General features: G+C 42.9%; 1 protein-coding gene across 2 annotated transcripts in view; it reads right to left on the bottom strand.

The window, feature by feature from the left end:
- Window positions 1-14,215: 14,215 nt before the first annotated feature.
- Window positions 14,216-14,641, bottom strand: part of LOC117315575 (collagen alpha-1(X) chain-like) — a 39,777-nt gene continuing 39,351 nt past the window's right edge. Inside the window, exon 10 of one of the 2 annotated variants that reach the window (XM_033869819.1) lies at window positions 14,216-14,537. In XM_033869819.1, coding sequence (XP_033725710.1) covers window positions 14,355-14,537 — 183 coding nt within the window. In that variant the 3' untranslated portion in view covers window positions 14,216-14,354. The remainder of the gene's footprint in view (window positions 14,538-14,641) is intronic. The other variant, XM_033869820.1, reaches the window with a different exon arrangement.

Genomic DNA, 14,641 nt, shown 5'->3' with positions numbered 1-14,641 from the left:
GGGGCGATCAACCCAACAAACAAACTGTCCACATTGACGAGGCGATCAACCCAACAAACTGTCCACATTGACGGGGAGATCAACTCAACAAACAAACAAACTGTCCACATTGACAGGGCGACCAACCCAACAAACTAACAAACTGTCCACATTGACGGGGAGATCAACCCAACAAACAAACTGTCCACATTGACAGGGCGACCAACCCAACAAAGAAACGGTCCACATTGACAGGGCGACCAACCCAACAAAGAAACGGTCCACATTGACGGGGCGATCAACTTTACAAACAAATTGTCCACATTAACCTGTGCGTTCAACTTAAACAGCCCACGAGGTCTGCCGATACAATAAATCAATTAGCGGCCGGCCGTTAGGTATTCTGTAACAGTTAATACAATGAATGGTTGACCTTTAATAGATGTTGCATCCATTATCCGTAAGTGTACTGGTAAATTATCATGGGGCTGTATACATATATGTAAGACAAAGATATCACTGATAGTCCAGTATCACGAATATTTTCTATGAAGGAAGACGGCTGTCGTAAACAGAAGAGATGCCCCGTCTTCAGCTTTTGACAGTATTCGTAGTCATGTTGGCTGGATATGCCGAGAGTCACTATCTCCTAAACAACGGCTATGCCGATCTGTCCTCGAGCGCATTTGACGGTAGGTTGTACTGACAATTAGATTATTAGTAGCTGAAACAAGTCACGGGGGTATGTTTTAAAAAACGCCGATGTGGCGGGGTGGTATATGCTGCGGGTATTTATGGCTAGGCGACTGGGTGCCGTAGATCGTAAGTTCGTTTTCCTTCGTCATTTGTGTTACTATGTTATACATTGTATATCTATTTATTAGCATAATGTATCATAAACACTATGTGTTGGTGATCCGAAGATATAGATATAGAATTTCCTGTCGTAGTTGTACCGAGAGAAATATTTATCATATATGTACAATTCGTACCCATGTACATGTATGTAATTACATTGCGATCCAGGTATTCAAATCATCTTATAGACGACTTCCATAATGATCATTTCAGGGTATCAGGCCGACCATCACTGCGCCATTGAAACGTTCTTTTTTAAAGGGACAATTTAGTCAAGTTTGTTTACTTTTTTATCATTTCACAAATTATTTCATGAATGTGTACTTCAGTTCTCCTTATGAACTATCCTTGGTCATATATTGATACAATTTTATGTTTTCCATGTTTTTTTAATTAAATGTAAGGGGGTCATAATCGTATAACCATACGATTTATATGCAAATGAGCAAGCCGTCTCTACACAATTTGTATAAATGTGTGCAAGCGCAGCCCCATCTCGTGACTGTAAACAACTTTGGTTTTGCATTTGAAGCCGTTGGCGGATATTTTAACTATAGGTTGCAGGTCTCATACCAAACGTAGATAGTGAATGGATAAACAAAACATATGGAGAATTACTGTTAGGACATGAATCGAACAGATGTGAGTTTTTCGAACTGTTGCGACAACAATGAAGAAGTTCATACAGTTGCGAGCGAGTTTGCCGAGACTTGACCTAGATCGGCCTACGGAGTAATGTTGAGGTGCGATATGTTTGCTCTGTACACCTTCCATTATCATAATTCCATTTGTACTTGTTATAAATATTGTTCTGATTACATCATGGATGGAATAAATCACCTAGATGGGTGTTAGCATTTGTTTGCATTCGTACACAAATGAATCGGCCGTATACATGCATGTGTGTACACAATTACATGAACACAAATTCCCGTTCGGTGACCCTGGAATAAACCTGTGTTTGGGCGAATTGAATTGCCAAAAAAATACACCATCATTGAATCTATCAATCATGATACATGTAACAACTATTTGCCACGCCTATTGTTACATCAAAACCCAAAGAAATAAGTATACGCGAGATCTACCGTGTCGTCACTCACAACCAACTCTGTTCCCGCCAGAGGGTGCAACAAGTTGCACTATATTTGGAGTATCGCTATATTTGACGTGGGCTTTCCCAAAACTTAAATTGACCATAATGAACATTGGCTGCGTAGAGATAATTATTGACCGCAAATGTATTTGCCTCGATATATGCGTTGTCGATGATGTCTGAACTATAAAAAGCATGCTTGACTAAATTGTCCATTTAAGAATGCCGATGTGGCGCAGCGGTATAAGCTGCGAGTACTTCTGGATAGGTGATTGCATTTTGGATTGGGTACCGTAGATCGTGCGTTCGAGGCCCGGTTAGGGCACGATTCATTTGTGTTACTAAATTCTATATATCAACTTATTATCACGATGTATCATATACATCATGTGTTGGTGATCCGATGTGATATATTTGAATTTCCTGGCGTAATTGTACCGAGAGAAATATAAATATGTATACATATATACATGTAGTTGAATCTGTATGTGTTTTTTTTTTATATAAAACTGTACAATACTGAACTTTCCTCGTTAAAAACCCGACAGTGGCGCAACGGATATCATACAAATGTTCCATCGTTCTAGAACACGTCAATGAGGTTGGGGCATTGTACAGATATTTCATCCTGATATAGCCCGCCAATACTACTATGAGGGCTGTTTGATATGTTGATGAACCTCATATTGAAGGATTTGAATTTTGCCAGACAAACTGTATTGTATTTCAACATAATCCCCTTCAGAATATATACACTTTTGCCAATGGTGTTTAAGGGCCTCGATGCAACTTTTTAAGAGCTCCTTTACATGGCTGTTTAGAATGTCATTCATGGTATGTATGACGTCATCACCCGGACTGAAAGTGGGTTTCTGGAATAGATGTTTTCAGTTTTTGAAATAGAAGAAAGTCTGATGGAGCGAGATCAGGCGAATAAGGATGCTCAATCAAGTCACAATCGTGAATGGCAGCCATGGCAATGACAGAATTGTGAACATTAGCATTGTCCTGATGAAATAACAAAACTTTTGAGAGCTTTCAGCGCAGCATAATTTTATACACTCCACGAGGTACGGGTTTTATACACTCCACGAGGTACGTGTTTTAATACACTGCACTAGATACGGGGTTTTATACACTCCACGAGGTATGGGTTTGATACACTCCACGAGGTACGGGTTTTATACATGAAATCAAAAAATGCGACCACGAAGAGCTTTTTGCTATTTTACACTAATTTAGTGTTGATATCAATATGAAGCTTTGGTTTAATTGTAGTTGTCCATAGGAGTACTGCTCCTGGTTTCCTCATATAACTGTTGTTATTAGCAAATTTTATTTGAAGGGAGGCAAGTCTGTCTGAGGGTGTCATTCTCAAGTATCTAGAGAGCCTCGTTATCGCGCCCGAAGGAAGAGCTTTTACGATATATACGGTAATATGTCGCGGATGTTAGGAAAACCCCATCTCTATCAGACACAAGGGTTTCAGTAATATTCCGCTTAGATGATTGCATCCCATTGATATTAAATTTCCGGAACACGATTTCCGGATCACTTGCCGCCATTGTTGTTGATATGAAGCTTCTATAAAGCGTATGTTATCTTAAATCTGATTGGCTGGAATTCTGATAGAAAAATGTGACGGAGCCAATCAAATAGCCTTTTTTTGGAAGGGGGAGTTGACCCAGGAGTGAACAGTGTAATGTAGCGTGTGGTGCAAGAAACCATGTGTATCCGACGATACAGGGACAATAGGAAGAAGACATTTGATATGAAAGGGGAGAAATGTATTATCCCAAATTTAGTCGCCTCTTACGATCATGTAATGGGGCATCACGTACAATTTCGTAAAATCTTTATGTTAAATCCATGTGAGGTTTGTAGGATATGTGTTCTTTTTTCAAACAGATATTTTAATTATTTCAGTAAGTATGTTGGCCGGACGCTTTGTAGCATTGATTAAAATCGTTCATGGAGTGGAAACAGTAAGTAAAGTTTAACCACGTCTTATGTTACAGGGGGTAACCAGATGATAGACGACATACAAAATCTAAGGAAAGCGAGGGTTCCACCACCAGGAGGTAATGGTGGTAGCTCAAGTACATTGTCAACGACAACCGCGCCCTCGACTACGTCGACCTCAAGTACCTCGACAACAACTACGCCCACGACTACGTCGACCTCAAGTACCTCAACAACAACGCCCACGACTACGTCGACCTCAAGTACGTCGACAACAACGCCCACGACTACGTCGACTTCAAGTACGTCGACAACAACGCCCACGACTACGTCGACCTCAAGTACTTCGACAACAACGCCCACGACTACGTCGACCTCAAGTACGTCGACAACAACGCCCACGACTACGTCGACCTCAAGTACCTCAACAACAACGCCCACGACTACGTCGACCTCAAGTACGTCGACAACAACGCCCACGACTACGTCGACCTCAAGTACGTCGACAACAACGCCCACGACTACGTCCACCTCAAGTACGTCGACAACAACGCCCACGACTACGTCCACCTCAAGTACGTCGACAACAACGCCCTCGACTACGTCCACCTCAAGTACGTCGACAACAACGCCCTCGACTACGTCCACCTCAAGTACTTCGACGACCACCACGCCCACGACTACGTCCACCTCAAGTACTTCGACAACAACGCCCACGACTACGTCCACCTCAAGTACGTCGACAACAACGCCCACGACTACGTCGACCTCAAGTACCTCGACAACAACGCCCACGACTACGTCGACTTCAAGTACGTCGACAACAACGCCCACGACTACGTCGACCTCAAGTACTTCGACAACAACGCCCACGACTACGTCGACCTCAAGTACGTCGACAACAACGCCCACGACTACGTCGACCTCAAGTACCTCAACAACAACGCCCACGACTACGTCCACCTCAAGTACGTCGACAACAACGCCCACGACTACGTCCACCTCAAGTACGTCGACAACAACGCCCACGACTACGTCCACCTCAAGTACGTCGACAACAACGCCCTCGACTACGTCCACCTCAAGTACGTCGACAACAACGCCCTCGACTACGTCCACCTCAAGTACTTCGACGACCACCACGCCCACGACTACGTCGACCTCAAGTACTTCGACAACAACGCCCACGACTACGTCGACCTCAAGTACGTCGACAACAACGCCCACGACTACGTCGACCTCAAGTACGTCGACAACAACGCCCACGACTACGTCCACCTCAAGTACGTCGACAACAACGCCCTCGACTACGTCCACCTCAAGTACGTCGACAACAACGCCCTCGACTACGTCCACCTCAAGTACTTCGACGACCACCACGCCCACGAGTACGTCGACGACCATCACACCTTCGACTATAACTCCATCTTCGACTACAGCGTCGAGCAGCCTGATGTCCCGCACCTCGACCAGTGGTTATGATAAAGACAAAGAAGATGGAGACAAAGATGTTATCAGAAAGTCATCAAGCTTCCTTTTGCTTTTGATAAAATCTTCAAAAACGGAAACTTGTGATGGCGGGAAAAGCGGAGGAGGAAAAACATTAATATAACTGGCCTACAAATGAGCGGAAGTAGCATTCGTCTGGACGCTTTATATTTCTGATGATTATATAGTCCCCTTTTGAAATATTACTCTTTGTGGATTTAATCTGAAACAACACGTTTTCACATCAGTTCGGACAAGCCATCCAAAAATATTTGAGCGTTGATTATTGACAGGAACGTTAAAACTCTGTACATATCGAAGATTGAGAGTTTTTATTTTTCTTCAGAACTTTTAAATTTTCCAAATATCTACGAGTAATTTCTGACTGTGCAAACTGGTTTCTATCCTTAAAATTGATTTCAAACTTGGTTTTATTAGATCCGACAAAATATCGCAATTTTTCGGTTAGATTGGTCTTTTTATACACGGCTATGAATCTTGTTCAGAACTAAATAATCTGAACGTAATTTTAAATAATAAAGGCAACATGTTGTATCTTCGATGAATTTTCAGTGTTTGTATTTTGATCTTGGAAGTCAAAGGAAGATCATAGCGGCGAAGGAATAGAACAAGATTTGTTTCTTGTTCAGGTCTTTGCCAACCGCTGCTACTGAAACATGATAACGTAATGAAAACAAACACGCTGCTGATACTCGGGCCTCGAACTAGTGACCCCTTGTTCTATGAACGGACACCCTACCAAGGAAAATCACGTTTTTCTTACTTAGCTTGCAAGGAGACCTGTACTCTGGAATGTTTGAATAATGTGTGTGTATTGCGGGGGGGGGGGGGGGGGATGCTAACCAGGACACGTTATTACATCATGGGCGAACCAATCAGAAGAAAGAAGAAGAAAGACGATAAAGGACCATAGTTCCCGTGGGGGGGGGGGGGGGGGGGGGCACAGGTCATGGTATCTATCTAACTATCCTTGATGTAGTAGAATAATTAAAATCGACTTTTCTTTTCAGCAAGGTCTTGGTTTATTTTGTTTTGTTTAACGTCCTATTAACAGCCATCTGCAGTTATCAGACGAATTGTGTGTGTGAGTGTGTGTGTGTGTGTGTGTTGGGGGGAGGGGGGGCGAGGAGTGGAGAGGGAGAGCGGAGACCTTCTCTCTTGATTTTTCGTACACACTATGTCTTATTTTTCGTACACACTTTGTCTTGTTTTTCGTACACACTGTGTCTTGTTTTTCGTACACACTGTGTCTGGATTTTTCGTACACACTGTGTCATGTTTTTTCGTACACGCTGTGTCTTGTTTTTTCGTACACACTGTCGTACACACTGAGTCTTGTTTGCGCTAACGGTTTGCCACCTGAACAGATTGCCTCGCTTTCAAATCAGCCACTGGAATTTCGGGATAGCATAATGGCGTACCTGATGAAGGGCGCACAGCATGTACAATCAATAAAAAGAACATGTTTCTCTCCCAACAAAACGTTCTTTGCTTCGATGGTTTCACGACTTGGTAAGGATTATACGTCACATTCTGGTAATAAACCATTTTCCTTTTCTATAGTAATCTATCTTTAGTTCTAGAAGGAAAACAATCGTTCACCTTTGGTGGTCTAGGGTTACAGACTCTGTCAAGTGATTTGAATCTCATCTTGATATTCTTTTGATTAGTATCTGGACAAAGAAACATATTTCTGAGGCTATAATTCATCCGAATGGTAATGTTGTAGATAATGACATTTAATTCATATTAAAATTAATATGTCATATATCGCTCCACCGATAAATTTTAAGCTCCGTGTACTTGGCATCGTGCGTATAACGGTACTCGACAGCTTGCATGCTATCCTAGCCTCCTTTTGGAGAGTGATGGGTCTCATTGCCGCGGGGAAAAAAGGTTAATACACTCCACGAGGTACGGGTTTGTATACACTCCACGAGGTACGGGGTTTTATACACTCCACGAGGTACGGGGTTTGATACACTCCACGAGGTACGGGGTTTTATACACTCCACGAGGTACGGGGTTTTATACACTCCACGAGGTACGGGTTTTTATACACTCCACGAGGTACGGGTTTTTATACACTCCACGAGGTACGGGGTTTTATACACTCCACGAGGTATGGGTTTTTATACACTCCACGAGGTACGGGTTTTTATACACTCCACGAGGTACGGGTTTTTATACACTCCACGAGATACGGGGTTTTATACACTCCACGAGGTACGGGGTTTTATACACTCCACAAGGTACGGGTTTTTATACACTCCACGAGGTACGTCTTTTTATACGCTCCACAAGGTACGGGTTTTTATGCATTCCACGAGGTACGGGGTTTGTATACACTCCACGAGGTACGGGGTTTGTATACACTCCACGAGGTACGGGTTTTTATACACTCCACGAGGTACGGGGTTTTATACACTCCACGAGGTACGGGGTTTTATACACTCCACGAGGTACGGGTTTTTATACACTCCACGAGGTACGGGTTTTATACACTCCACGAGGTACGGGTTTTTATACACTCCACGAGGTACGGGGTTTTATACACTCCACGAGGTATGGGTTTTTATACACTCCACGAGGTACGGGTTTTTATACACTCCACGAGGTACGGGTTTTTATACACTCCACGAGATACGGGGTTTTATACACTCCACGAGGTACGGGGTTTTATACACTCCACGAGGTACGTCTTTTTATACACTCCACGAGGTACGGGTTTGATACACTCCACAAGGTACGGGTTTTTATACACTCCATGAGGTACGGGTTTTTTATACACTCCACGAGGTACGCGTTTGATACACTCCACTAGATACGGGGTTTTTATACACTCCACGAGGTACGGGTTTTATGCATTTCACGAGGTACGGGTTTTTATACACTCCACGAGGTACGGGTTTTATGCATTTCACGAGGTACGGGTTTGATACACTCCACTAGATACGAGTTTTATACATTTCACGAGGTACGGGTTTTTATACACTCCACGAGGTACGGGGTTTTATACACTCCACGAGGTATGGGTTTTTATACACTCCACGAGGTACGGAATTTTATACACTCCACGAGGTACGGGTTTTTATACACTCCACGAGGTACGTCTTTTTATACACTCCACTAGATACGGGGTTTTTATACACTCCACGAGGTACGGGTTTTTATACACTCCACGAGGTACGGGTTTTTATACACTCCACGAGGTACGTCTTTTTATACACTCCACGAGGTACGGGTTTGATACACTCCACAAGGTACGGGTTTTTATACACTCCACGAGGTACGGGTTTTTATACACTCCACGAGGTACGGAATTTTATACACTCCACGAGGTACGGGTTTTTATACACTCCACGAGGTACGTCTTTTTATACACTCCACGAGGTACGGGTTTGATACACTCCACAAGGTACGGGTTTTATACACTCCACGAGGTACGGGTTTTTATACACTCCACGAGGTACGGAATTTTATACACTCCACGAGGTACGGGTTTTTATACACTCCACGAGGTACGTCTTTTTATACACTCCACGAGGTACGGGTTTGATACACTCCACAAGGTACGGGTTTTTATACACTCCACGAGGTACGTCTTTTTATACACTCCACGAGGTACGGGTTTTTATACACTCCAAGAGGTACGGGTTTTTATACACTCCACGAGGTACGGGTTTTTATACACTCCACGAGGTATGGGTTTTTATACACTCCACTAGGTACGGGTTTTTATACACTCCACGAGGTACGGGTTTGATACACTCCACTAGATACGGGGTTTTTATACACTCCACGAGGTATGGGTTTTTATACACTCCACGAGGTACGGGTTTTTATACACTCCACGAGGTACGGGGTTTTATACACTCCACGAGGTACGGGTTTTATGCATTTCACGAGGTACGGGTTTTTATACACTCCACGAGGTACGGGTTTTTATACACTCCACGAGGTACGGGTTTTTATACACTCCACGAGGTACGAGTTTTATGCATTTCACGAGGTACGGGTTTTATACACTCCACGAGGTACGGGTTTTTATACACTCCACGGGGTACGGGTTTTTATACACTCCACGAGATACGGGGTTTTATACACTCCACGAGGTACGGGTTTTTATACACTCCACGAGGTACGGGTTTTTATACACTCCACGAGGTACGGGGTTTTATACACTCCACGAGGTACGGGTTTTTATACACTCCACGAGGTACGGGTTTTTTATACACTCCACGAGGTACGGGTTTTTATACACTCCACGAGGTACGGGTTTTTATACACTCCACGAGGTACGGGTTTTTATACACTCCACGAGGTACGGGTTTTTATACACTCCACGAGGTACGGGGTTTTATACACTCCACGAGGTACGGGTTTTTATACACTCCACGAGGTACGGGTTTTTATACACTCCACGAGGTACGGGTTTTTATACACTCCACGAGGTACGGGTTTTTATACACTCCACGAGATACGGGGTTTTATACACTCCACGAGGTACGGGGTTTTATACACTCCACGAGGTACGGGTTTTATACACTCCACGAGGTACGGGTTTTTATACACTCCACGAGGTACGGGTTTTTATACACTCCACGAGGTACGGGTTTTTATACACTCCACTAGATACGAGTTTTATACATTTCACGAGGTACGGGTTTTATACACTCCACGAGGTACGGGTTTTTATACACTCCACGAGGTACGGGGTTTTATACACTCCACGAGGTATGGGTTTTTATACACTCCACGAGGTACGGGGTGTTATACACTCCACGAGGTACGGGGTTTTTATACACTCCACGAGGTACGGAATTTTATACACTCCACGAGGTACGGGTTTTTATACACTCCACGAGGTACGGGTTTTTATACACTCCACGAGGTACGGGTTCTCAAGTCATCTGACCCAAACGTTCAGTATTAATTATACTAGTTCATGGAGTGGAAACAGTAAGTAAAGTTTAACCACGTCTTATGTTACAGGGGGTAACCAGATGATAGACGACATACAAAATCTAAGGAAAGCGAGGGTTCCACCACCAGGAGGTAATGGTGGTAGCTCAAGTACATTGTCAACGACAACCGCGCCCTCGACTACGTCGACCTCAAGTACCTCGACAACAACTACGCCCACGACTACGTCGACCTCAAGTACCTCAACAACAACGCCCACGACTACGTCGACCTCAAGTACGTCGACAACAACGCCCACGACTACGTCCACCTCAAGTACGTCGACAACAACTACGCCTACGACTACGTCGACCTCAAGTACGTCGACAACAACGCCCACGACTACGTCGACCTCAAGTACCTCGACAACAACTACGCCTACGACTACGTCGACCTCAAGTACCTCGACAACAACTACGCCCTCGAGTACGTCAACGACAACCACGCCCTCAAGTACGTCGACCCCGTCGACCCCGAGTACGTCTTCGTCGACGACCAGCACATCTTCGGTTACTATTCCATTTTCGTCTCCAGCGTCGAGCAGCCTGATGTCCCGCACCTCGACCAGTGGTTATGATAAAGACAAAGAAGATGGAGACAAAGATGTTATCAGAAAGTCATCAAGCTTCCTTTTGCTTTTGATAAAATCTTCAAAAACGGAAACTTGTGATGGCGGAAAAAGCGGAGGTGGAAAAACATTGAAATAGTATAACTGGTCTGAAAATGAATCAGTGCCAATGCACACTGAAGTATCATTGGTGTGGGCGCTTTTTATTTCTGATGAAAACTTTGTAGATTTAATCTGAAACAAAACGTTTTCACAACAGTTCGGGCAAGCTAACACATGAAGTACACTACTGCATCATCCAGAATTATTTGAGCGTTGATTTTCTGTAGGAATGTTAACGCTCTGTACATATCGAAGATTTAGAGTTTTTCTCTTACTTTAGAACTACTCCAATTTTGTAATTTCTAAATGTGCAATCTGGTTTCTGTCTTTAAAATTATTTCGGATTTTATTAGATCTCACAAATTCTCGCATCACACCGGTTAAAAGTGCGCTTTTTATACACGCTTACGTTTCCAATGAACTAAATAATCTTAATATAATTATAAATAAAAAGGCAACATAATGTATCTCCGTTGAATTTTCTGTGTTTGTATTTTGATCGTTAATCTCAACGGAAGAGCGGGGCTTTCTGCGAGCCACACAGTAGCACTGTGTCTTGTTTCCTCGTACACACTGTGTCTTGTTTCCTCGTACACACTGTCCCTTGTTCCCTCGTACACACTGTCCCTTGTTTCCTCGTACACACTGTCCCTTGTTTCCTCGTACACACTGTGTCTTGTTTCCTCGTACACGCTGTGTCTTGTTTCCTCGTACACACTGTCCCTTGTTTCCTCGTACACACTGTGTCTTGTTTCCTCGTATACACTGTCCCTTGTTTCCTCGTACACACTGTCCCTTGTTTCCTCGTACATACTGTCCCTTGTTTCCTCGTACACACTTTGTCTTGTTTCCTCGTACACACTTTGTCTTGTTTCCTCGTACACACTGTCCCTTGTTTCCTCGTACACACTGTGTCTTGTTTCCTCGTACTCTCTGTGTCTTGTTTCCTCGTACTCGCTGTGTCTTGTTTCCTCGTACACACTTTGTCTTGTTTCCTCGTACACGCTGTGTCTTGTTTCCTCGTACACACTGTGTCTTGTTTCCTCGTACACGCTGTGTCTTGTTTCCTCGTAGTCGCTGTGTCTTGTTTCCTCGTACACGCTGTGTCTTGTTTCCTCGTACACACTTTGTCTTGTTTCCTCGTACACACTTTGTCTTGTTTTTTCGTACATTTGAAGGTCATCAGTTCGCAGGAGGAGGCAATAGAACCCGCGGAGCGCACATGAATATTTCAAAGATTGCGTCGAATACTCTCTATTTCAATTATATATATTACGCTTACCTCCCTTTTTCCGGTACCGTTCATTGAAGTCAATACCCCTATTTCCACTTACGTTGATCTTCCTCCTCCCAAAAATGATTCAAAGTAAATTTTGAATAAAATTAACTGAATTTTGATATCCTCTTTGCGATCCGTCTCCTGGGTGAGTGGGTACGATAAGAATTTAAATTGCAGTCGAACAACTTCGACATACATATCATGGTAACCAAGTATATCTAATATATAATATTTCTACCGTATGGAGGTTTTAGATAAACGTTCAGCCTAATCTACGAGTTTACAGAGTTCGAAGTTGACGAGGTTTGACTGTTTATGCACTATTTAGTTTCGTCATCTGAAGTTGGTGCTGGTCAAATCGACTCTATCCAAATAGAATATTGATATAGTGATAAGTCACCTTCAAACAACAACGCCTAAGTCCATAACTGATCAACATCCACTCGGGCTATTCGGGAAGAGAAGCGAATATTAACAAAAACTCGACGGACAATGCGCAACGGCGTAACCTGCTCATTGATCAGACAAACTTAAAAGATTGGTCAACAGACACGCAAGATATCAGCAAAATCTGAAGTTAGAAATACCGGAGCCAAAATAAAATAAGAAGTCGTCAGTGATGCCAAGGCTGACTAAAAGGTTCATGACGTATAAAATAACTCTGCTTGTTCAATTAATTTAATGTTTGTATGGACTCATGTAGTAACATTTATATTTTAACTTATTGGAAAGACGTCCAACTTCCGCCCGTCATGACGTCATAATTATAGACATGGTAATGAGGACATACCAGCATCGGATAGCTGTATCACGCTGTTTGTAATAACCCATTTATTTAAACCATTCCATTAAAAAAATCAGACAAGACTAGAACTGTCGTCAAGATGGCTGACTAATACCCCCGCAATCTGCAATGGTGAAATGGAACTGTTAATTAGAGGCTTACAAAGATAACCCAGTAATATAGTGACCAGTTGCCATAGCAACCATAATTCTGAGAAAAATAAAGTGGCATGCACATCTACACATGGTCCTCTATATTTGTGTGAAGTTTCATTGAAATCGGCCAATCGGTTTAGGAGGAGTTGTCCGGACAAACGTAAACCGATGGTTCCTATCAGAAAACCTGTTTATAGTGACCAGTTGCCATAGCAACCATATTTTTTAGAAAAAAATAAAGCGGCATGCACATCTACACATGGTCCTCTATATTTGTGTGAAGTTTCATTGAAATCGGCCAATTGGTTTAGGAGGAGTTGTCCGGACAAACGTAAAGTGATGCTTCTTATCAGAAAACCTGTTTATAGTGACCAGTTGCCATAGCAAACATAATTTTTAGAAAAAATAAAGTGGCATGCACATCTACACATGGACCTCTATATTTGTGTGAAGTTTCATAGAAATCGGCCCATCGGTTTAGAAGGAGTTGTCCGGACAATCTTTAAGTTATGGTTCTTATCAGAAAACCTGTTTATAGTGACCAGTTGTCATAGCAACCATAATTTTGAGAACAAAATGTTGGCATGCACATCTACACATCGTCCTCTATATTTGTGTGAAGTTTCATTGAAATCGGCCCTTCGGTTTAGGAGGAGTTGTCCGGACAAACGTAAAATTATGGTTTTTATTAAAAAACCTGTTTATAGTGACCAGTTGCCAAAGCAAACATAATTTTGAGAAAAATAAAGTGGCATGCACATCTACACATGGTCCTCTCTATGTATGTGAAGTTTCATTGAAATCGGCCCATCGGTTTAGGAGGAGTTGTCTGGACAAAATGGCGTCTACAGACAAACGGACGGACGGACGGACGGACAGACAACCTGATTCCAGTATCCCCCCCCCCCCCCCCCCCCCCAAACTTCGTTGCGGGGGTATAAAAATGTGAAGCAAAATATATATATAACATTAAGTTCCTTAAATTTAGATTTATTGACGTTCAAAAAGGCACAATAACCATCGTAAGATTGCTAAAGAATAAGATTCATATACACTATATATATTGCCACTAAATCGTTTTAAATTTGTATCAAATTTTAACAGTTTCCTTCTCGGACCGTCAGATCGTCGATGGCAATATCACCATGGTAACCGTTTCCTTGTGTTGCCCTGAAGACCAAATTGTAGTCGCTATTCCGGGGTGGAAGTTCCACACGGACGGAGTGCCAATTCGCATCTTGATTTCCGCCCCTGGTCCACAGGGTAGTCTCGGTATTCTCCTACAAAAATACCAGTCATAGAAATGGAAGTTATAAGTGGTTATAGCACTATAATAATAAGGGGGAATGTTTTCAGCACGAACATCGCGACAGGGGGATCTCAG

This window comes from Pecten maximus, chromosome 17, assembly GCF_902652985.1.
Source record: "Pecten maximus chromosome 17, xPecMax1.1, whole genome shotgun sequence".
Taxonomy (NCBI): domain Eukaryota; kingdom Metazoa; phylum Mollusca; class Bivalvia; order Pectinida; family Pectinidae; genus Pecten; species Pecten maximus.
Note: the sequence above shows the minus strand (reverse complement) of the source record. Positions and strands in the feature narration are given on the sequence as shown.